The 25,362-nt window shown below is 41.8% G+C and overlaps 1 protein-coding gene across 5 annotated transcripts in view; it reads right to left on the bottom strand.

Moving 5' to 3' along the window:
* Positions 1-25,362, bottom strand: part of SRGAP2 (SLIT-ROBO Rho GTPase activating protein 2) — a 230,731-nt gene that overhangs the window by 31,538 nt on the left and 173,831 nt on the right. For 3 of the 5 annotated variants that reach the window (XM_084853307.1, XM_084853308.1, XM_084853311.1), the window contains 5 exons: positions 18,759-18,843; positions 15,806-15,833; positions 12,774-12,801; positions 8,813-8,873; positions 2,764-2,841 (listed from right to left, as the gene is read on the bottom strand). In XM_084853307.1, coding sequence (XP_084709433.1) covers positions 2,764-2,841; positions 8,813-8,873; positions 12,774-12,801; positions 15,806-15,833; positions 18,759-18,843 — 280 coding nt within the window. The remainder of the gene's footprint in view (positions 1-2,763; positions 2,842-8,812; positions 8,874-12,773; positions 12,802-15,805; positions 15,834-18,758; positions 18,844-25,362) is intronic. The other 2 variants (XM_084853309.1, XM_084853310.1) reach the window with 1 other exon arrangement.

The following is a 25,362-nucleotide window of genomic DNA, read 5'->3' as shown; positions in this document are numbered from 1 at the left end:
TGTACCATATAATCGGTTGCATCCTCCCCACCAATACCACCAGCATCCAGCATAAGGTTAACATAACTATCCTGGCAGGGCTGGTTACAGAACATCTGGTGCAGGCATATGTGCAACTGAGGACAATCTAATTACCAGCCATGCACAGCCTTGAAGTTAGGTGGTGCTAGACTAGCAAATCTACTGTTGTGCATGGGCATGCAGGTCTCTGGCCTGATTGTTAATCTACTGGACTTTGTCTTTGGCCAAAACCAAACATAAAAATAGCCACTGAAGAAGACAGCCCCCATGAAAAACTTGCTATCAGCCATAATGGCCTGGTTCTCATGATCACCATGGCTTAAGCTGTGGCATATCGCGGGCACCATTTGCCTAATTACCTGCCCGGGTGCGGCTTGTTGTGTCATCCAAACCCGGGCAGCATGGCTTGAGAGGAGAATAACCGTCAAATAACTGAACAACAGCCCATGGATTTAAGCCGTGGTAATCGTTCAAACTGGGTCATTCAGAATTGATGATGGAGGAAGCTGCAAATTCAATTATATTTATCCATTTTATGATAGGTGTCATCAAGGCGTAACTATTATGTTAACACCACACATGATAACAAATGTGCCACTATTAATTAGAAGAGCCTTCAGTGTGGTGGTCCCTGTTCCTATGGAATTCCCTGCCTTTCCAGTTCAGGCAGGTATCAATGTTGTGTTGTTTCAGTGCCTCCCGAAAACACTGTTATTTCAGGAAGCCTTCCTTGAGTGACTGGCCACGGTTTTATCAGAACTCTGTTTCTTCTTTAAAATAGTAATTATTTTAACATGGTGTTTTTATTATTTTATCCTATCTGCTGTTCCCTGCTCCAAAATGTTTGGATGTGGAGCAGTATACAAATATTGTAAATAAATAAATAAGCATAAATAAACACATCGGAGCATTACCCCCAATATTTAATATTACCAAGGGTTCTTGATGAAGTAATAAATTCTCAGACAGTATTGTTAACAAACTTGCCTGGTCACGGAGGTCATCGGAGGGCTTGCTCCTGGTGGTCCCACATGGACCTATTCGAGTCCACCAGGAGAAGAGCCTTCAGTGTAGCGGCCCCCTTTCTTTAGAATTCCCTGCCCCTGGAGGTCAGGCAGGCACCAACACTGTGCTGTTTCTGGCGCCTCCTGAAAACAGCACTATTCCAGGAGGCATTCCTTAACTGAGCAGTCACAGTTTCTATGGGTATTCTGTTGTTTAAAATAGCATCATTTTAATCTGGTGTTTTAATCTTTTATCCTTTTACTGTTTTATCTCTTGTGTTCACCGCTCTGAAATCTGTTCTAGATATGGAGCTGTATATAAATATTGTAAATAAATACATAAACAAACAAACTTCACTGGTTTATTACTTCATCCACTTTGAGAAGGCCATGAGAAATGAAACTGGAAAAACCAATGATATTTATGTGATGTTGCCAGAACTGTTGGCTGTTCTCTCTAAGAAGCTTTTCAACACTCCTCTATAAAGCATGGCCTTTATGTCTGACTTGTTCCCCCTTATTTCTAGGCAAAGGACAAATGCACACTAATCTCAATAACCTCACAGCTAGGTAAAGTTACACATTTAGCCACAAACTAGAAAGGCCCTTCGACATGGAACTCTATTTATACTAGAGAAATACTTCAAATGTAAAGTATTGTATTTTGTTAAGACCAGCCCTGCAATCTGACTACAGAATGCAGTTTCCATGTTCTGACTTCAAAATAGCCTTCTGATTTAGTGGCAATGGATCTAGATTCAAGCATATAGGCGTGGATCCCATGATACATAAATTTAAGTTAATGGAAGGAAAGTTTCCAATTCCCTCCTCCACTGAGAAGCTACTCTGGAGGGTTGGGAACGTCATCCTAAATCAGGGGTGCAGAACTTCAGGCCCAGGGGCCAAATCCAGCCCTCCTGGAATCCCAATCTGGCCCTCTGGGTTCCTAAATGACCCCACCCACTTCCGCATGCCCCACTCCCTTTCTACCGATGACTGATTATTTGGTGGTTTCCCAGCTTTTGTGGAGTTTTTCCCCATTCTGAAAGGGTTTTTCCTAGGGCTTTGCTGCTGGCAGTAAGAGCTTTAAGCTAAAATATGCTGATTGTTTTGGCGCTGCCCCCTTTTGCCTTTGGCCCTGCCTACCACTGGAATGTGGCCCTGGGGAGCTTCTCCAAAATGGAATTTGGCTCTCAGGCTGAAAGACCTTTGTCTGACTTTGCATGACAACACCACCAGCAATTCCTCACACCCCATCTCACATTGTTTAGGATGACCCCTGACCCTGTGAAGAGGCTTTTTGGGGGGGCCAGGTGGCTGCAGTGGGGAGGACAGGATGGGAAACATTCCTTCTGTGAAATTCCTTACGTTCAGAAATTGGTCATAAGTATGTTGTAAATATGTATTTTATGAAAATGTCATAAATAAAATAATTTATGAAGCCTGCCTGGAAATGCAGGCTATTCTGGTACTATCTGGCAGGGCAGAAGCAAAGATCCAAATGAAGTTTATATGATGATGTGACAAGGAGCATAATCCTAAGTGTTTTTAAATACTGAAGGTTATTGAGCACTGGGGAAAAATACTTTGCCTGCAGCCACAATGTGAAAGTGGGAACTATTGAAGACAAATTGCTGTCTTTATTTGTGTCTTATTAAAGTCTCCCAAATACTAACCCTGAAGCATGAAGGCACACTGGCAGAGAGAACTGTGCAATACAAAACACAACTGCTCTTACCTCTCTCAAATGCATTTTTGATATCATTCACCTCAACCTGAGATCCTGACACCCTGAATATCCCTTCATGTTGCAGGCCTGTTAAGAAAATAGGAGAAATCCATGACAACAGAAAGAACTAAGCAAAGGTAATGTTTTACAACATTCCTTTTAAAGAAGAATTTATGATGGTACGTTCATTTAAGTTCAAAATAATGGCACAACTATACTATCATGAATTCCTACTGTCCTAAAGCAAAACAAGAGATTGTATGCAATCTAAGATAAATTTAGGGAACTGCTATGCAGATCTTTCAGAAGTATCTTTAGAGGACAATTGGTCCCCATATCCTAAGGATTTATCTGAGAAATCTGAAACACCAGACTTGTTACAGGTAAAAGATGACAGATTCGTAAGTTCAGCATAAGAGAATCTAATACATAGGAATGTGTATTGAAAATAATTTTCATTCAGTTCTAAACTCTGAAGGGCTCAGAAATACTTATTTGCATAAAGTGAGCAACCAGTGCCTTAACAAATAAAATGAACAAGTAAAGTGTTCTCCAAAATTGATAAAATTAAGTCATTGTTGCAGAAGTGCTGTCCACCACCAGTAACTACGTGTGCCATCACTGCCAGAATAATTTTGGTAGCATCTACCAAGTTTTCAAAAATGATTTACAAAGGAAACCAGATGAATTAGACAATGATGCTTCAGCTGGGGTTCACTCAAACCAGAATTAAGATAAGGATTTGTTGAGTCAATTTGTAGAACCAGGTCAAGATGAAGGGTGGCTAATTCACAAATTATGAGACACTGACCCATTCACATGTCATGACTACCCATGGGTTGTTTAAACCATGGGTAGCTGTGAACAAGTGGGAACAAGCAAGTGTGTTGCTTCTCGCTGCATGATCACTCCTACTGCAGCCAGGTGGAGCTAAACAAGCCTGGGCTGTTGGTTGTGACATCTGAACAGGATATTCTAGGTTTCTGGGGAAGAGAATACTCGAGTTGTAACCCATGATTTGTTCTTGACTTACAACTCTGGTCTCACTCCCAACAAACCACAATTCTGGGTTTAGGGGTCATGAAAAACAACCCAGGGACAGAGCATCCCTGGGTTGTTTAGCTCAGTGGAAACAGATGGATGGGAACCAGGATGCTTACTCCTACGTTTTCACAACTATCTGTGGTTTAAACAACCCATAGGTGGTCATGATGCGCAAACCAGATCATTGATACAATAACAGTAAAAGGAAGTAGGAATGTGGTGCTGAATCACAACCTGAGTTTGTCTATGCAGAGCCTTCCAAAAAGGCTAAGCATAGTATAAAAGGAAAGTATGTCACAGTGGTAGACCTACGGTGTTAGGGAAGGAGTTGGCAACTTGTGGCCCCCGAGATGTTTTGGCCTACAACTACCACGACCCCTCACCATTGGCTATAATGGTTAGGGATGATGGGAGTCGTAGGTTAAAACATCTGGAGGGCTATAAGTTGCCCACCCCTGTGTTAGGGCAAGGAGTCCTCTGCTTGGAAGGGTAAGTCTTCACCTCATATCAGTGAAGATGCCTCTTTGATTTTACGTAATAGTTTAGTATAAAACTAAGGCAATGATAACAGCAGCAAAGGAAATGCATATTATTGCAGATATAGCTGAATTTTATTTTCCTTTGAATACTAGAGGGGCAAAGCTTGGCAGTGGTAGAATTTGGACCCACTATGCCTAAACCACTGCTAAAAAGAGACAACATATGCGGCCAGTAGTTTATTTTCCTACATAGAGATTGTATAGACATATAAGTTCAATTTTACAGCCCAAGGTGTAACCAGCAGATAAATTATCCTAGCATATCAAAATACTGTATGGCATAATATAACCCTCCAAGGAAAAATTCATTTGGCAAGTAGAAAAGGGAAATGAGACCAAGCATACAATCACGTAGACATGGAAACGTGAATGGCTGATTAGAACCACCCAGTAAGGACAGTGTAAGACAGGCATATCTACTTTTCTGAAAGATTTTGGGTTGGATGAATAAAATTGCACTTAAGATTTTTTGCTATTATATTGTCCAGCACCTAATTATTGTTCTACACAAAATTTGATTACAAAAAGGAGAATTATTATAAATAGAGAAGTATTAATGTAAGCATAGACTAGGTTAAAGCATTACAAATGTTTGGGGATCCGATTTAGTTTTGGGGAAACACCTAGAAGCAACAACCAATGCCATTCTAAACCTTGCTCATTCAAAAGGGAGGCAACTTAGTCCCATCTACGTTAAAAACCATTGCAAAGGAAACTGCTCTGCAAATACCCAGTGGAGTCTGGAACATGGTGGGCATTCCTAGGTAAGGAGCTGTTCAAAACTACTTCAAGGTTCTTTTTTTAAACAAATTCCACACTGTATACTCACAGTGATGATAAGAATCAAGGTTACAATCCTATAATCACTTACCCAGGAGTAAGCCTCATTGAAATCAATGGGATTTACTTCTGAATTGACATGTATAGTATTATACTACAAGAAAGAATTTTACACTATAAAGGTCTGGGTTCATGTTGCCATACTCTCATATTGGCTGAAATTGAAACATAAGGAGGAGGCAGCATTATTAAAGATATGCCACTAGGAAAGGAAAGGTTCCTCCTATGCAAGCACCAAGTCACTGCTGACTCCTAGAGGGATGCTGCTCTTGCTGGCGTTTTCATGGCAGACTATAGCAGAATGGTTTGCCATTGCCTTCCCCAGTTGTGACTACTTTTCCCCCAGCAAGCTGGATACTCATTTTACCGACCTCAGAAGGATGGAAGGCTGAGTTGACCCGAGCTGGCTACCTGGGACCCAGCTTCTGCTGGGATCGAACTCAGGTCGTGGGGAGAATTTCGGTTGCAATACTGCCACCTACCACACTGCACCACACGAGGCTCATGTGCCACTAGAACAATGTGTAAAAAGCACTGAGAATAAGTGAAACAAGAAATATGAGATGAACTGAAGATGAAACTGTTACTACAGGAAGGAAGCAGGTCACAAATACAATAAAAACTGGATACTGGATATATTTCTAACTTGCAGATCACAGAACAGCAGAGCTTCTTATAATTAAATTATGTTGAAGCATCTCTTTTGTTTGGATTTAACAATTTATCCCCGATTAAGGCTTTCAGACTACATGCGAAAGGAAGCTATGTCAAGACTCCTATTAATAGTGGCTTGTGTATATGTGGCCAAAAATCTTTGGAGGTTGTGGTGCATTATATGTCACTCTGCCCACTATATATGGTTTGGATCCGAAGTCTTTGCTCTGTGAAAAGACCCTTTGATGAGGGATAGGAAACATCCGTTCACAGAGGGAAGACTTTGGATCCAACCCTATGTCTCCTACGGGTAGATTTCTGTCACAGATTCTTGTCAGAATTGTAGCTTATAGTGTATTTGAGAAAATCTGCTATTTGTTATCTGATAACAAAACTTCTGCTATACATAAAGTTGGTATGTTTGTGTTAGCTGCAAGAAGATTAGACAAAAATTTGTCCAACAAAATGTAGTACTTTGATCTATGGACCATTTATATTAACACTGTATTATCCCTGGATATATTAGATTTCTCTTTTCCTGTATCATTGTTTTTTTTTAAATTTATGCCAGAGGATACCTTATTTCCTGTGGATTAGCATTTGTTCCATGCATCTTTTAACTTGTGACAACCTATGGTTTTAAATAAACAGTCCTTTATTATGTAGATAAATGCATATGTTCCATTTTGGTTGAAGGGAAAGTTCAGCAATGTGCATACAGGGCGTGCTGAAATCTCAAAACTGAAGGGAACCGGGTGCACGTCATCTAGTGCTAAGTGGGCTTCTATGACACAGTAACTTCATATCTACCTCCTAATCACTAGAGAACACTTTACACCATGAGTAGGCAACCTTTTTGGGCTGTGGGCACATTTGCCAATTTGAGAAACTGTCCTGGGCACTACCACAGAATGGCTCCCATGAGACACATGGCAAAGGACAAAGACTAAGCACAAGGCAGAGGTGGGCTCTGAACCTCAACACACTAAGGGCACAATCCTATCTGGGTAGTTGGCAGCCTCCGAACTTGGAGGCTGCTGAATATCCAATGCAGGGCAGGAGGAGAGCAGAGGCGATTGTCGCCTCCGTGCTCCAGCCACCCTGCATTTCTGTGCTCCAGCCGACAGTGCCTCGGGGGGTGGGCAGGGAAGGAGGCTAGGGCAGCCTTAGGATATGTTGGATAGCTGCTGCCTTGGTCTCCTCCCCTTCTTGTCCCCGGGAATGCCCCATTTCCCCCACCTCCGTGCTCCATTTTCCGAGCGCAGAGTGGTAGCAGGCTCAGTTCTCCCCGCGATGGCTACGAGGGGGCGAGGGAGGGAGCACGGTTTTCTGGCTCTGAGGTTGGAGCCCTTTCTCTGACCTCGGAGCCAGGAAACTGAACTATCCTATACTGCCCCTGTAGGATCTCTCTCTAAACAACTCTTTCAAACACACAGTTTTCAGCAACTGTTTCACAGCAATCTCAGCTATTGGTAAAATATGTATTAATGTTAAAAAGTGGGATGGTAGCACACCTTGTTGGGTGCCCGAGGTTGCACTGGTGCCCATAGGTACCATGTTGCGTTCCCCTACTTTACAGTACCGATACAAGTATGATCTTAGTCTTCTTGGTGCAAAAGCGAAGTATTTTGGCAGAATACGTCTTACCACAGTATATTTCTTTTGTTTACTTGTTTATTTGTTTTATACCCTGACTTGCTATACTAGGTATTCAAGGTGGCTAAGAAAATAACAATATAAAAGCAACTATCAAACATCCATAAAAACACTGTATAACAACTAAAAACAGAATGGGTAAAAAAGCAAAGGAGGATAAGAAATGGAAACCAATTTATATGGTAAATAAATGATAAAGATCAGCAGCAACTCAAAAGCCTGCCGAAATGGGAAAGCCTTCACCTGCCAAGAAAAGGCCAGAGAGGGAACTGAGCAAACCACTCTAGGGAAGGAGTGCCAAAACCTAAGCACAGCCACGGAGCCAGTCCTTTCTTGCATTCCTGAACCTCAGATCTTGGTGGGACACAGAAAAGGGCCGTTCCCCAAGGCCTTAAAGCCGGGGCACGTTTGTATAGGAGAATGCAGTGCTTCAGGCATCCTGTCCCAAGGCTGTTTAGGGCTTCAAGGTCATACTGTGCCCGGAAATGCATCAGAAATGTATTTAGAATCTGGTCTATATATAAACTACGTAACAAAGCGATACGATAGACTATGAGCTAAAATCACCGGTTTGGCACCGAAATTTGGTGGCAAACCACTCCACAGTACTACTGAGCACCAACTTGTTTCTAAGCTAAATTTAATCCCTTGGATGTTCCATCTCAGAAAAAAAAAATGTGTCCGTAGCAGTTTCGGAGCGCCCAAAGAGCCAAATTTAGCTTGAAAATAAGCTAAACCTGGCTATCTGGCCAACCCATAACAACTATGGACACAACTTTTTTCCTGGAAAAAAATGTTGAAAAATTGAAGAGTGGGAAATGGAGGGGTGTAGAGGGGGGTGGTGTGGTGGGCTAACAGGGGGCACATGCAGCCCACGAGCCATGTGTTGTCCACTCTGATTTAAAACATTTCTACACTGCCCTTCATTTCAAAATTTCTAAGGTGCCTTACAATGCCAAATAACGCCACAATAAACATACAGAAGGGCGGTGCTAAAAACAATCACAAAACAGATGTACTCTAGTTATATACTTGTGGTCTGTCCTTCCTCAGAGTACCTTCTGAATCAAAGCCCCAGCTTTATTTATTTCACTCCCATCCCTCCTTTTTCCCCATGATGGAATTCAAGGTGATGTATTCGGGGTTCCCAGAAAGTCTCCCATCCAAGCACGGACTAGATCCAGACCTGCTTAGCTGCATTATGAGCCTCCAGACCGCAGCCCTGACTATACCTTAACAGGCTTCTTGAACACCAGCCCAACAAAATACTGTGCAGAACAAAACGTTCAAACACTACTCTTTTGCGTGCTTGTCTCCAAACTCACCATGTCTGCTAATGAATCGTATGCAGCTCTCTACCACCAGGGGAATAGCTTGGCTGGAATCCTGAACAACAAAAGGAGAAAAACGTGATTTGAAGAATAGTTAAATTACTTCACAGCTTTTTAAAATTGTGCAGTTATTAAATCCATACTCAGGCTAAAGAGGGCTGCTTCCCATCACAAGATCCTACACAGTAGGCACTGTGCAATATAAGTTTTTCTGTGTTTACTTGCACTGGGGAACCATAAATAGACAGAAGAATTACATACAATTGAAATGGACAGATCACACACACTAGCACAAACTGAAAAGATGCCTGGGTTAAACCTAAAGTTAGAATTTTAATCATTTTTATTGCGCAGCCTCCCCCAACCTGGTGACTTCCAGATGTACTGGACTACAACTCCCAGCATCTCCCAGCCAATCATGCTGGTTGGGGTGCTGGGAGTTGTAGTCCAAAACATCTGGAGGGCACCAGGTTGGGGAAGGCTGTTCTAGAGAATGGCATAAGGGAAGAAGGTGAGCAATTCTTCAAATCTCAGTGTGGATTAACGTTGGTCTTGGACTATTAATATCGAAAGAAAGAATAGCTTTTCTTTCACACGGTTTCCCCCAATTACAAAAACAAGAAAATCAAAATATCAATTACTAAGTGAAATCAAGACATAAACTATTGACTGCAGGAAACTTTCTGTAACGTTAAACTTTTTAGCTATACGGGATATTTAAATATGTTATTTTTATGTCAAGGTCTATTATGACGGACACAGGGAAGCTGCCACTTTTCATTAATTCTATCCTTGTTGTGCTACATCATTCATCTGTTACACAAGTACTCAAGATAATTAAGGTTTTTATAATTAATATGTAGACTAAAATGGATAACTGGATCAGCTGAAGAGAACTGAAGTGATTTGGAGAAGCTTTAGGCTTTTAAAAATTTATTGCAAGATATTAAGGGTTTAGCATTCATACTTAATGTATATATAAAAGCTAATTAATGGGTTCCATCTTTTTTCCCCCACACACACTAGCATCACATCAGCATGACCAAGAGCAGTCCTATGCCAATGCAGGAGCAAAGTTATGTGGATAGAGGTGGGCTTGATTCTCAATGGATCCCATTACGTTCCATGGGAGAAAGTAAATCGGATTCAGTCCGCAAGACTGCTGCCCCTAAGCAGCTGGTGTTACCAGGAGAGGAGAAGATTTTGCCCTTCCCTGATAGTTTATCTGTATGCTTGGATTTGTTTCCCATTAATTAAGAGGGACGTTATTCACTCTGATAAGGAAAGTTAAAGTGCTGCACTTGGAACAAAACATGTCCCCACCTTGGACATTGGTTGACTCAGCCACCACTCAGCCAAGGGAACTCACAAGAGGATGTGGTGCGTGCCTGAACTCAAAGTACGAACACTGTGCTCCTACAAATCCTTCCACTATATTGCCTTTGTCTCCCCCACTGTCCCTCTCACAAGGATAAGCATTTTTCTAGTTTATTACAAGTCATGCTTTCCTGTTTGAGAGAACCTCTTCTGAGATCACACACCGTTTAAGGATACAACTGCAAGTGATTTCATGAGGATCGGATGAAAGCATTGAACAACAGAATTGCCTGGACACACTTCATTATCTATTTGGTCACAAGGTGTATTTTAAGTCACAGTGTTGAAGTGACAGAAACCAAACGCAGGTGGTATATTATGGAGGGATCTTTGAGGTTCCACAAAGTCCTTTGCAAAAGCATAAGCTGTTTCAGCTCTACAAAGATTCATGTCTCCAAAAGAATACACAGATGGCAGGAAACACATATTCTCTATAAGGGCACTTAGAAAATAAAAGAGCATCTAATTTGTATAGCTTGGAAATGTGAGGCAAATCATAGCAAACCTTTCCGCCACCATTTCCCTAGTGTGTGCGCTGTGTATACAAAAATAAATAAAATCAAAGGCCCTAAAAAACCTTTCATTCCAATCCAAAAGAAAAGTTTCATAGCACACGAGGATTAAAGTAAACATATTTGGATGCAACAAAGAACTCAGTTTTCAAGAAAACAGCATATTGGATTTTCACATGTCTTATCTGAAACATGTTAAGCAAAATATTTTGTCTTCAATTTCATCAATGGGACACAAAGATGTAAAGCAAATTGCCAGCTCTATCATCAGTAACAGACACATGGAGCTGGTTATCCTGATATAGAACTGACTTCAAAATAGAAACAGACTACTTTCTGGCCAAATTAAATTAAGATTTCAGTATGCTTCAAGTTAATAATAAAAAACACACACACCAAAAACAAGTGATTGAAGTGAAGCCTCAAATCAAAACTGATCTTGAGAAAAATCTCAGTTTCTCCTGTCCCATGACAATATGATCTAGCTTCTAATTTACTGTGACAAAAATTACAATTCTGGAAGTCATTTATGCAGTACAAAAAGGATCTTGGAACTTCCTTTATTCCTAGAGCACATGGGCACACTTAGCAAAATCCTATCTAACCAAGTCAGAAAAGGATGTGAGAGGAGCAGCCAATAGTGCTAGAAAACAGAACTACAGGAGACTGAAGCAATAAGTTGAGGAACAGAAATGCTAATATAGGAGTATTAGGATGCATTGCTTATGCAGGTCATAGCCATTAGAGGGCAACAGCTTCCAACTCAGAAATTCCTGCCAGTATGAGAGAGAGAGAGAGCGTGTGAGAGCGCGAACACACACACACACACACACACAAATATGGAAAGGGGTGGATTAGAATTTTTCCATGCTACTGTGAAACTTTTTATACTGCTGTAAAATATCCTGAGTAGACAAATGCTAACACTTCAACAAAGTGCACTAAAACACAACTTTAAAGGAGAATCTATAGATGATCTTGCCCACGGTCCCTAGCCAGCCAAATTCCTCTCCTCCCTCTGTGTCCCTTTAGTTCCAATGTTATGCATAACAGCTAATGATCACAGGATAGCCCTGTTAACTTGCTGTGCACCCAAGCTATCTGAAGGTACCATCTCAAGCAGACCTCCCCACTCTACAACTTTCCCTGTTCAACTTAAAGGTTAACTGATCGTCATGTGTAAACCATATCTCGCCCATCCCTGGCAAACAAATTGATCTGAGCTGCGCCTCTCATTGAGATCTTCCTTGTCCTGGTACTAAGCCCCACAAATCTTAAGGCCACCAGCATGGTTTGGGGGAAAGGAAGGCACAGAGGAAAAGCAAGAGTGGAGACCGTAAGCTATTCTCCATCCAATACAGGCCTGAGATTTGGTGGCACTCCTGTGTGAGACTGAAGTAGCCTGCTATTATATATTAAGGACACGAACTGTTAGGTCAGAGGAGTCTCTAAATCAGGGGTGCTGAACCTCTTTTAGCCCAAGGGCCAAATTCCATTTTGGAGAAGCTCTCGGGATCACTCCAGTATTGGGCGGCAGCCAAAGGCAAAAGAGGCAGGGCAAAAAATACCAGCATATTTTAGCTCAAAGCACTTAGTGTCAGTAACTAAGCCTTAGGAGAGGCATTTCAATCAGTGGGGAGGGGGGACTGCACAAAAGCCAAGAAATCATAAAACCATCAGTGGTCAGGGCAAAGGGGGCATGGCCATCTTGAAAATCCCAGACGGCTGGATTGGGACCCTGGGCCTAAGGTTCTGCATTGCTGCTCTAAATATAAAAGCATTCAGTTGGTTCCTTTGTATCCCTAGTATATTACCGAACACAAAACTAATGTTGTTCAGTTTTGTTCCTGAACTAATACCTCATTATATAGCTTCTTTTGTCTGTCTCTAAAGTGAGTGTGTACCCCTTGCTAGCTGTCTTGATATGATCCAGGCATTTTGGGTTAGTCCCATTATTTTCCCCACTATGAAATACTGGGGGCTGTCAAGGTTTAAGCCCAACAACATCTGGCAATCGTACAAATAACCTCAATTAATTTTTTGTGACTGTATGATGTCTTTATTACCTGCTTCCTTATGGTAGAGCTGCGTCTGCTGTTGATCCAAAAGTCAAGATGAACCATCATTGATGGAGCAGTGAGAAGGAGTAGGAGAAAGCAAAGGCATATGTCAAGATAATCAATTACAATCAAAATACCAGTTTACTTGGTCTATAAATGGTTCTTCCTGGGGGTGAAGGTGGAGAGGAACCAGAGACAGAAAACATTTCCACTGATTTACTCCTGACTTTTAGAAACATTAAGTGATCTAAAATAAATGCACTCTAATGCCCAAATGGGCGGAGCAGAACTTATTGATAACATAAGGCTATACTTAACCTTTTACTTCCAGCTGTAGAGAAACCCATTATAAAGCTGCATCACTCTAGTGTCAGTTAGAGATAATTTACAAGCAGCACCATGTTAAGGTAGGTGTGTTCTGCTTGGTGATTTAGAACCACAAGGGGGGGAAAAAAACTCTCTCCGAGATGAATATGAACCTATTAATGGTCCTTTATTAAAATGTGTGCTCAACAAAAGGAAAGTGAAGGATAAATTAAACCAAACTGAAATAACAAGCTTTTAATTACAAATGGTCTCATGATTACTGTTTGTGTTCTTAGATGTTAGTGCATGACCCAAAGACAGTGGAATGGCTGTTTATGGTTTTGCCAAGCCTTCTCTGCTGGGGGTGGGGAGAGGATTTGATCCATTCATTGATACTAATTTTCTATAGACTAAACCAAAGCTGATGGCACTAAATTAAAGGGCAGATGCGCCTAGGTTCATTGTGAAGGCAAGAAGCTGTACTGTCAAATGGAGCTGGACACAAATGGACTATTAACTTTGCTATCAGTATTATAGGAACAGCCTCAGAAGAGAGTAAAGAAGATGTAGGACAGCCTTCCCCAATAAGGAGCCGTCCAGATGTGCTGGACTGCAGCTCCCATCATTCCCAGTCAAATGATGGGAGTTGCAGTCCAACACATCTAGAGGACACCACATTGGGAAAGGCTGTTGCAGAATATCCAAGCACTCATTCTAATCTGTCTGCCATGTACAAAGTTATGTTATTGTCATACAAAGCCCTAAACAACTTGGGACCAGGGTACCAAGCAGACCACCTTCCCTTATACATACCCAGGCAGCGTTTAAGATCATCAGAGGAGGCCTTGCTGGTAATTTCAAAACTAATGGAATGTCGCCATGCAATACCTCAACAGCGGGTGGAACATCTGAGGCATGATGGCAATAGTCTGATGAAACAGGCTTGACTTTAGACATCAACTCACCATGCAGTTGCCATTCTTGCTCAGTGTTTATTGATCTTATGTCAAATATCTGATTTCAACCACCCGTGTTCAGCTCATCTTAAGCAAAGTTCGCAAAGTGTGAAGTCCACCTGTGATGTGGGAGCACCCCTGTTCACCCTTGCATAGTGCTTCAAATCAGCTCTAATAGCCTTTGGACTGGTTCACCTTCTCTCCACTTTAGCTTCTGACTGAACCATTTCTATTCTGCAAAATGAATTGCAGGAGATAAAAGCGACTGAAGAGTCCCTGGATCATATAACCGAACTCCCTGCCAGGACAGATGGCTGCTGAATTAGACAGGCAATTTTGCTTGTGCTTAAGAATTACAATTACACTTTTAATTTTGTGCTGTTCTTAAAAATAAAAAGAATCAACAAAGAGTAAACTGCAGTGATGAGAAAAAGCAGATCCTGTCACAGGCAATGTAATATATTTAAAATGTTCAGCCTAAATGATACCGCAGTATTTAATGTTACCCCACAATAAATAATGTTTTATTATTATAGATGTCAGGCCCTAATTAGGACCTGTCAACTCTGCTTTACTATGAGGAATGTAAAATGAAGTAATGATTCCAGATATGGAATAATCACCCTGCCTTTGTCAGAAAGGTGTGTGTGCATGTGCGCACATGCATGCAACACCCTCCACCCCATACATGCATATGTCTTGACTTCTAGGCCTATACAGAATGGCAATTTGAGGGTTTGTAACATTTCACTGTAACATTCCAATCCAAAGTCATTTTTTTCTATTACTATCTCCACATATGCGATGACATTTATGATAGCATGATTGATGCCGGGCCCAGTTATAACAAAACGTTTATTCTCTCCAGTGCTGCGATCCAATTCCATGTCAGACCAGATGAGGTCAATGGGGCAAAGTGAAAGAAAACCCCTATCTGTCTGATCTCCCCCCTCCCCCATTAAACAATCAAAAGCAGTTCAAGTATTTGTTTCAGTGCTTTTTATCCCTCAAGACAGGGATAAATACAGCAGAGCACAGTGTGCTTGCCTGGCTTGGAAAAATGAGGAGACGTTACTACACATTAGCTAATTAGCACAGGCTCTATCTCCTAAATGAATTTATTAGGGTGACCCTAGATGTTAACTCCCCATATCATTTAGAGATTTGTACCCATGCCATTTCCCAGCTCCCACCAGCACCAGTCAAGGCTTTGGAGCAGGGCTGGGAAAGTGCATGTCATGATAACCTCACACTAAGTGTACATTGGCCTCAACTGTACGGGGCTGGGAGGATGACATGACATGGGCTTAAACTTTTTGTGGTATTATTTAAGTGTAATATCTAGCTCTACTCTTAGACCACAAGTTGGACAACAGAACCAATGAAATCTCAGTAATCCACAAATTGTGGCCATTTAAAATCCCGATCCATCCACATTCTACCATGTAGATCTGACTGAATCAACTCTGTGTAAACAACATATACCAAACAACGCTTCAGCTTTGCTGTATATAGAAGGCTGTTATATTTTAGTTTGCAAACTGTCATGTTCTTATGTTATGGCTGTGTTGTGGGTTGCTACTTGAAAGGCTTCCAAACGGAAGCTTACTTTCCAGGAGCTGCAACGTTTTAGAAAAGACACCAAACAACATGAAGCGCGCCATCAAAATGGGGAGAGTTGGGAGGTGTATTAGCTAATGCTTTGTTTGTAAGAAAAGGGCTGTTTTGGTTACTGGAAGATACTGAAACAACAATGCTGCTTGCAGCCACACCTACCTGGCAAGAGAGCAGTCAGTCCTTTGACCTGTTAAGAGAAAAACAAATGTTTGAAAAGGAGAGAGAGCGAGAGACTGACTTGCAGCAGGAAAAAGAATGGGGGTGGGGGGAAGAGAAATGGCTCCAACCTCAGTTTGGCAAAAGGGGCTGGGAGAGAGTTTTTTTTTGCGGGGAGAGGGTGAGATGTAACACAGCTGCTGCTTCCCTCCTGCATGACTGTTATTTTGATCAGGACAGCCCATCCCTGCTGGAAAGGCTCCTCAGTGGCTAACCACCAGGACAAGGAAATGCACAAAACAGGTCCTAGCTGCCCAAAGATTCTTTCTCTGGAAATATTTTTTTCTAAGAAATTTGTTTGCTATAGATGCACTAATGGTTGGCTTCTATTGGCAAAGGGAATTATGCCACTTCTCCCTCTGCCTTCTTCCCAGAGAAATCAGTAGGAAAGAGAGATTACAGTTTTATAAAGCCACCTACAGAGACCAGAAACCTTCACAGATTTGCTAGCTTACAGGCACAACTTGCCTGCATCCCATCTATTTCAGGAGTCATAGCTTTAATGACATTTTCTGCAATAATATTTACATTTTTTTAAAAAAATATTCCACTAACTTTCTTTCAGCTTGGAAAGAAAAGGGTTAAACCACTGTGCCTGGTGCCAACACAGGCAATATTTAAAAAGAGCACAGTTAGGAGTAAGAAAGAAGGCACAGAAATTATCTGGCATGTATCAATGCCAAGACCGATTTTAAGTTGGTTTCTCCACTGGAATGCAATTGATTTGTATCAACTAAGGATTTGACCTGAGAGCTCGAGATTAAAAATGAAGTTTGTTTATTTATTTATTTATTGCATTTATATCCCGCCTTTTTTCCTCTTGCAAGGAACCCAAGGCGGCTTACATTATCCTCCTCCTCTCCATTTTATCCTCACAACAACCACCCTGTGAGGTAGGTTGGGCTGAGAGTCTGTGACTGGCCCAAAGTCACCCAGTGAGCTTCCATGGCTGAGTGGGGACTAGAACCTGGATCTCCCGGCTTCCAGCCCAACACTCTAGCCACTACAATGAAGTGATGGGAATGGGGCTAATTGTTGATCATGGAAAATAAATAACACATTTTGAACAGTCACTTTCCCCCTCCCAAAATAAATGCCAGTTACTCAGAATGGTGCATCATTTATAGCAACATTATTCCAAACCAGTGTTTCGTGCCATCTGTCCCATTTCTATCACAGAATATTCATACGTATAAATTACATGGCCTCGGCAACATCAAAGGGCTTTAGCATTACAGGGGCAAATGCAGATGGAAGGTAGGGAAATAATTACTCAGAGGCAGAAAGAACTGCTGGTACTTTTTATTAATGGAACTTGTCACCTTCAGATTAAAATAATTTGCACGAGGAGTCAAATGTTACTTTAAAGGGAAGTGGTGGAGAGGGGGGAACACAAAGCAAATCCAAGTTCCTCTGAAGTTTGACAACCAGTCGTATTTTGCAGTCTGCCAAGCAATCTCTCTCAAGGAAACAGTGCCAAAATTGCAAAAGGATTTCAATCACTCACTCCTTAATTCAACAGCATTTATAAACTGGGGTTAGAATTAACATCTAACATTCCCTCACTTTATAGTGTTCTGACTTAGGGTCAGAGAAAAATACATTTTTCTATCTTCCTTGTCTTTGTAGATAACTGTATCTATGTTGTTTTTTAAATAGCTAAAACTCAGGGACTAAGATCCTTGCAACCCACCTCCAACCCACTCACAAAAGCATTACAAAGTAGGCACAAGGAAAAGGGGCATTCTGACTTTTGAAAGTCAGACAAGAAATACATTCACCTTTCCTCTTCCTCTCTCATCAGGGAATCAGTTAAGGGGGGCAAGCAGGTTAAGAGGAGCTATAAGCTGGAATGCAGAAGTCAGTTTTGACCCAGGAATGTGATTCGTCACAGGGGCAGCTTGCATATTAAATAGAGATACTCAGGAGTGAAATACTCCAAGGAAATGGCTTTTCTGACTTGTTTCACTTATATGATAGCTGAATAATTTCTTTTGTCAGAAAACCTGGAAAATAAGCCTACTGCCTCTTCTGCCTCCTACAGAATAGTCAATTTAAAAATAACCTACAGCTTCATCCAACCACATTTGTGGATCCAGAATACAAAGCACTTTCTAGATCATTCACATTAATGAAAGAATAATTAGAAAGAATCCTCTGATTTAGCTCTTCTCCCCACAGACCTGAATCCTGTAAATGGACAGCAGATCAATACAGAGGGCTACCTCGCAACTAGGAGCTGGTCTTCTCTGTCATATGAACAGAGAAATCCACTGTGCCTAGGCATTTCAGATTATCTAATCTTGCCTTTCCCCAGATGCTGGACAGATGGGTTTTTCCATGAATGCTCAGATACATAATTTCTGATGGCACCTTGGGTTCATCATTGGTGTTAGAGACAACTAATAATTTCAGCTGCAAGTGCTGGTGGTCCATCCAGTTCAGTGAAGTTCCAACATGCTGTGCATTCCAAACTGCAACCCAATTCTACCTGTAAACCCCGTTCTCCTGAAGTGCTCTAAAACACAGAGATAAAAAGCAAACCCAATGATAAAAGCACCCCCCTAAATGAAAGAATATTTGCATGCCAGGAAAAAAATAATTACAAAGATTACCCCAATTTGATTCTGTGGAAATGCTATGATGGGTGGGGGAAGTGGGGCAGAAGAAAATGGGCATATGCTTCACTTAAATAGATGATGCACATTATTGGCTCATTAAGCACTTCCCTTTCACCATTATTTAAGCAGCACTGTAGGGATAGAATAATAAATCCATAAAATATGACTTTGTCCACTTAGCATTGATAATCCAAGACTGTTATGTTCAGCCAGCTGTCTAATTCAGTAATTACAAGGGATGGGCTGACACAATGACAAGTGATCTCCAGACTTACTTTCTCCCAGAGTCTTCTGAAGGAGGTCATGCTTGGCCTGAAGCTTGGTGATGAGGTTCCTCCCTTCCAGATACTCCTTCAACTTCTGTTGGAATTTTAAAAAAACACACACCAAAGGTCAATATTTATTTCTCAAACAAGGGACCAGAATGGACCAAGACAGTCTACATATTCTTGTTTGTTGCCCTAATCCATTTGAAACTTCCTATGTGACAAGGAGTGTAGGGCAACTCAAACCACCATGTCTCCCATGCAATAACTAAAACCTGTATAATCAAGACTATCACACAGAGACACAAAGCTAACACAGGATGGCTTAGTTGTGTGAAGCAGCTTTCATAGATCGTATCAGACACAGAGGTTTTGCATCACAGGAACGCAGAATTGGCCAACAAAGGCAACCTTAATAGAACTCTGACCTCACTGAATAATATCACATCCTTGCTCTCCTCTTTGCCTCATTTTGTGGATTTTAAAATGGAGGTTAATGGCATATTCTGGCTGGCAATCAGGGAGTACTGCAAAGTATGCTGGTTAAGTCTCCATCGCTAAAGTAGTAGAAAAATTTGTACAGGCCTTGGACCACTGATGAGACGCTTTCAAAAAATGAAACAAAATAAAAACCAAGACACAAAAAATCACCAGTTCCCAACCCAATATGGATAAATGAGAGGTATTATGTGTTGATTGCAGAGCATAACTCATAATGCATATCTGAAGCTAAAAAACCCTTCTGGAACAATGAATAACCATCTAGCTTAACATTTTGTTTCCAACAGCAGCCACCAAGGTGCCTTCAGAAGTTCATAAGTAGGGCACAGGGGCCATCCAATACTCAAAGCTATGCTGCCTCTGAACATGGGAATTCTATTTAGCTATCATGGCTAACAGCCATTGGTAGACCTCCCCCCCCCCCCAGTTTGCCTAGTCTTTTTAAAAGTTCATTTTGCTACTATGTTCAGGAGTTGGGTATGTTTAGCTTGGAAAAGAGACAATTAAGAAGCAATGGGATAGTCGTCTTCAAGTATCTGAAGGGCCATCCCATAGACAATGGAGCACATTTGTTTGCTGTTGCTCTGGAGGTAGAGACCCAAACAACAAGTTCAACATTACAAGAAAAAGGGCTTCCACTAAACATTAGGAGCAACTTCTTTATGGTACAACCTGTTCAACAGTGGAACAGACTGCCTCAGAAGGTAGTAGACTTCATTAGAGGTCTTTAAGCAGAGGCCAGATGGCCACCTATCAGGAATGCTGTAATAGTGGTCGTCCTGCATTAGCGGAAGGTTGGACTATTTATTCATTATTTGATTTATACCCTGCCTTGTCACCCCAAAAATAAACAAATGGTGCTAAAGGAAGCTAAAAGTAATAAAAACCAAGATTTAAAATAAACTTAATTAAAACAATCATAAAAAACAGATTAAAAGAATTAAACAACACAATCAAAGAAATAAAAACAGCACCCAACCCAATGGAACTCACCTCTGCAACTGTTTACATGTCAAAGGCCTGCTAGATGACTGCTGAGGTCCCTTCCCATAAGGCTAAGACAATAGCCCAACTCAGCTTCCTCTTGCTCACTATGAATCCACATTAGCAGCAGAACATCTGGCACTTCTGGACATCAGAGTATCCCAAACATAAACACAACTGAATTTCCATGAGACACCAACAAGCTAAACGAATACTCTGTTTTTACCAAAACTGAAAGGCTTCTAATGAACGTTCTCTCCTTCTCCCTTTCTCTCTCTCACATACACTTACGGTGCAGTCCTATGCATGTTTAGACAGAAAAAAGTCCTACAACTCCCAGCGTTCCTCAGCCAGCCAGCTGGGAGTTGTAGGGCCTTTTTCTAAATATGCATACAATTGTGTTCTTAACCTCTTAAACTCCATTTTATTCATCATATCCTATGTCAGCCTCAGCTCTTAGTAACAGATAATAGGAAATGAAATACAGAGCTCATCCATGCTCAGTCACACTGATCCTTAAATGATTAAAGCTTAATCACCATACTGCTATATACAGGCATGTCTTGCATTCAACAGATTCTCCCAGCACAATAGGATTTTTCTACCAATTCTTGACATCACTACGTTCTTAATTTGCATACCACTGACCAATTTACAATGCCATAAAATGAAAAGCAGTCAATGTCTGACAATGTCCTCCCATGTACAGAATGCCTAGAATTTCGCAAGGATAAACATAACATACTGATGCAATTCATGTTCAAATAAAACTTCACATTTCTTACAAAAAGAAATCTGATGTAATTTTTAAAACCTCAACCATGTGCAAGCAATATTTTATATTAATGTCTTCCAAAACCTTGTCTTCATTTTATCCAAACTAGATTGACTCAAAGACATTTTCCCCATACTTCTAGACATCAGAAAAACACAGGTTGCTCACTTGCAAATGAAATTCTTTTGAATGGTTATATTTGTAGTGTCACACATACTGTTCCTGCTCTCCCAAAGAACCAGCAGTAGGAACATTTTAGAGTAGGGTGGCATGAGCGTTCCTCTGAGAGGGATGAGCTTTTGTGGGTCTTCCAACTAAATGCTCAAACTTTTTTTTTTGTCAAACGTTTGATCTGAATACTTGCAAAAAGCTTAAAGGGCACTTGCAAAATGCCTGCCACTCCTCAAACCCTAGCAGAATGTTTTTTCTTGCTGGGACTGGGACCAGAATCCCCACTGGGAAACTGACATTATGTATGTCATTCCTGGCAGGTAGAAGTCTCCCTCCGCCCCCTGTGGAAATGATACTGGAATATCCATTTTTTTCCATTGGGGATTCTGGGACTATTCATCCCAGTCCCACCCCCAGTGAGAAAAGATGCTTCACTAAGGATGGGGAGCAGCCACTGCTTCCCTTCCTGTGGTCCATGGTAGGTTTCTGGGCTTTGGGGCAGGAGGAAGCACTGGCTCACAGGATCAAAGCAAGCACAGCCCTGCACAAAGCACGATGCAGAGCACAGTTATGCTTAAGGTAAAGGTGTCCCCAGCCAGTCGTGTCTGACTCTAGGGGGTGGTGCTCATCTCCATTTCTAAGCCGAAGAGCCAGCGCTGTCCGAAGACGCTTCCGTGGTCATGTGGCCGGCATGACTGAACACCGAGGTGCACGGAACGCTGTTACCTTTCCCGCCGAGGCGGTACCTATTTATCTACTTGCAATTTCTTGCTTTCGAACTGTTAGATTGGCAGGAGCTGGGACTGAAGACGGGAGCTCACTCCGTCACGCGGCACTCAGGTCTCGAACTGCTGTCCTGCCAACCTTCCGGTCTGCAGTTCAGCGTCTTAACCACTAAGCCACCGTGGCCCCTTTATTATGCTTCGCTTGGTGCTATTCCAAGCTTTAAAGTAGGGGCGCTTGCTTCTGGGAATGTCTCTACGTGAATGCTGGTGGCACTCCTATTCTCAAGTTCTAGCCAAGGAAGTGCCACATGTACTCCCTCTGCTTGAGAGTTTTTTAATGTCTGCACATACCTTTCTTCTGCACACAGGGGCAGAGGAAACACCTTCCTCCTTAGTTCTTTTACAATTGCCACCACAATAGAATAATAGAAGAAAAGCATGAGTGGCTTCTGCAAAGGAGGGATGAGGTAATTTAGTAGGGGAGCAATCGTATGCAAGTTTAGGACCCCCCGCCCCCCGCAAAGGTCCTACAACTTCCAGCATTCCCCAGCCAGCCATGCTGGGGAATGCTGGGAGTTGAAGGACTTCTTTCTGTCTAAATATGCATAGGATGAAATGAATTGCGCAACATGCTAGGGTGAAGTCTTTCCCATTGACAGACCACTAAGACATAAAAACTTACAACATGAATGTGACATGTGCATCACATGATGGATATGAGGTTTTATGCCAATCAGGCCCAGCATCAGCACCCAGTATGGTTGGACAAATGCTGGAGCCTATGGGCTCTGCCAGCCTCCCTCTTTTTTTAAATTAAAAAAATGCCCCGATGTTGTGAAGAGAAGCTCAAAGTCAGGCGGCAGAAGCCATTGCCATCATCCCCCAATGCCTCCAAGCCCCACTGCCAACAAATACTACATCAGGGTGCAACCTAGAGGCATCGGGAATAATGAAGCGGGGGGCTGGCTGCCTCACTTGGTGCGTCCCTTCATAGCACCAGGCTGACAGAATACCAGGCAGCTGGAGCTGTATTGCTTTCAGTGTTGCAGCCTGTCCCCTCCATGCCCCGGGTAAGCTTTTGTGGGGTCCACCAAGGTGACAGTGTGTGTGTGTGTGTGTGTGTGTGCGCGCGCGCACCTGAGAGCACCTTGGGTAGGGCCCCCCCAACCCTGGCATAGGCACTGGCTTCTAGCAACAAAGCACGTCAGCTTCTGCCTCGTGGCTTAAAATTGTATCTCATTGAAATTGCACTACTGTATTTCACAGTTACAGCTCTTTGCTTCTTAGTGTACTGATAGAGAATACATGCAGATGTTGTTTGTAAGAAGGTTTAGGTTATATTCAAGCATTACTATTAGAACCTTGAAAACAGTTAACTGGAAATCTCTTAGTCATCCTTTAATCTTATTATTTGGCAAAGTTCATTAAATACCAACGTGTCTAGATTTCTTAGATCACTGACATTATTCCTCACTTAATATTAGCTTCCTATATTGTAGATTTTAGTGTGCCAGCTAATTGCAGCGTTACAGATTATGACTTTGTGCAGTTAAAATAAGCAGCATTAAACTCACCACTTTAAAGGGCAAACTGTCAGAAATCAGAGCAATAAGGGCAAAGGGAGGGAGAAGAGGAATTAATATCAAGTATTATCAATACTGTATTTAAAAAAAAAACACACAAAAAAGTTTATCCATAAGCTCTCAGGAGGCCTTCAAATTAACCACATTGTTTAATGCAAAATTAACACAACTGCCAAGAAATGTAAGATTTAAATGAGCACTGAAATCAACCCACACTACCCTGAGACATGCAGGAAACACAATGCCAAAGCACAGTGATTAGAGAAACCTTTCATCGCTGGCATGTTCACAGTTCAGTGGCTTACTCCCTGCTGTCAGTCAAGGCAGCATTAAAATAAATAACCATCTGATAATAAGACATGACTGCCTGCCTGGAGCCAATTTAAACCTGAAGGTGAGACTCTGAACCCTAAACTATTAGATAGCTATACAAGGATTTGTTTTAAAAAAAACTCTACAGTGTAGCCCAATGATTGGAACAAACAGTTCAATCCTATATAATACACGGGCTTGATGCTGGGTTGTGGGCAAACCATGACTTGAGAAGATCAGAGCTTGCCACTTTAGTTTGCCATTAACTAGAAGTGGAATCTTCTCATCCCCTCCCCTTGCGTGGAGAGGAAAAGGAAGAGGGAATGCGCAAGCCCCAAGCTTGCTGCTGCTCGTTCTCAATTCTCCAAACTGTGATTTTGAGATTGTCTGAATGCACCACCAATTGCAAGCTTGCAGATAAAGCTGTAACCTAGCTTGGGAATTGGTGGAATGAGCCACTTTTGCCCTCTTCAAGTGCCACTCCTACTTGTGAGTTCTTAATAAGTGAAACAGCATGGTCTGTTGCAGCAACTTCCCATTGATTGACCAGGATATGGCATAATGGACAGTAACTGGGGCCCTAAGTCATAGCACTACAGATAAGGATGCCCTTGATCCTAGGCATGGCTGTGCTGGCGCAGGAACTCAGAAACTGGGCTATAAAATCAATTGTTTTAAGTACATCACATACAAGCGCTGATCCCATTTTTTGGAGAATATTTCACTATCAATGACCGGTATTTCCATTTCATATCCTTTGTATGCCTGTGTATGCAAGCAAGTTAACATTTTGAAATACACCTTTTGAGCCCCAAGATTATAGCACTTCTAGTCCAGCTATAGCCCATTCGAAGTCATAAGGAGGCAAAGGCAGCCTGAAATCATAGCGCTGGTTCCCTGCTGCCAAGTTTTCTGATGGAAGAATGTGTTATTTTATACCAGGGGAATCTTATAATGGTCCCTCTCCACAACTGCACAGCTACAAATACCATCCCAAACTTTGGTATTTACCAGTAGAAGCTGCTGTTAGGAGAAACAGATAATAGGTTAGTGTGTAAACCAATGGAGATCTTCCTGCTTTGTTGACAAGGCACAGTGTTATGGTTTTGAGGCTGTATGGAAATACAACCTTCTGTCACATGTGCCATATCCTTGACTCCCACCCACCCCCACTCTGGAATCCAGATAGCTCAGTTCTTTTTTTAAAAAAAGCAACATCAAAGCTGAGGCAGGCATTCAGCTTGAGCAGAGAAATTCCCAGAATGCACTAGGGGGGAAAGCAGGGCATAAGAATGCTGCACTACTGTTGGTGATTAAAAAGGGAGAAAGAATAGCACATTGAAAAAAGGCAGCATGGCACTGATTACAGGCAAGGTTATAAATAATACTTTCAGAAATCTTATGGATCTTATGAAGCTTAACCAAATATTTGGTTAATACTTGAAAGGTTGTCACAGAGAAGAAGGCCAGGATCTCTTCTTGATCAACCCAGAGTGCAGGACACGGAATAATGGGCTCAAGTTACAGGAAGCCAGATTCCGGCTGAACATCAGGAAAAACTT

The sequence above is a fragment of the Heloderma suspectum genome, chromosome 4 (assembly GCF_057233095.1).
Source record: "Heloderma suspectum isolate Gila_16-S chromosome 4, 16-S_ref, whole genome shotgun sequence".
Lineage (NCBI taxonomy): Eukaryota > Metazoa > Chordata > Lepidosauria > Squamata > Helodermatidae > Heloderma > Heloderma suspectum.
Note: the sequence above shows the minus strand (reverse complement) of the source record. Positions and strands in the feature narration are given on the sequence as shown.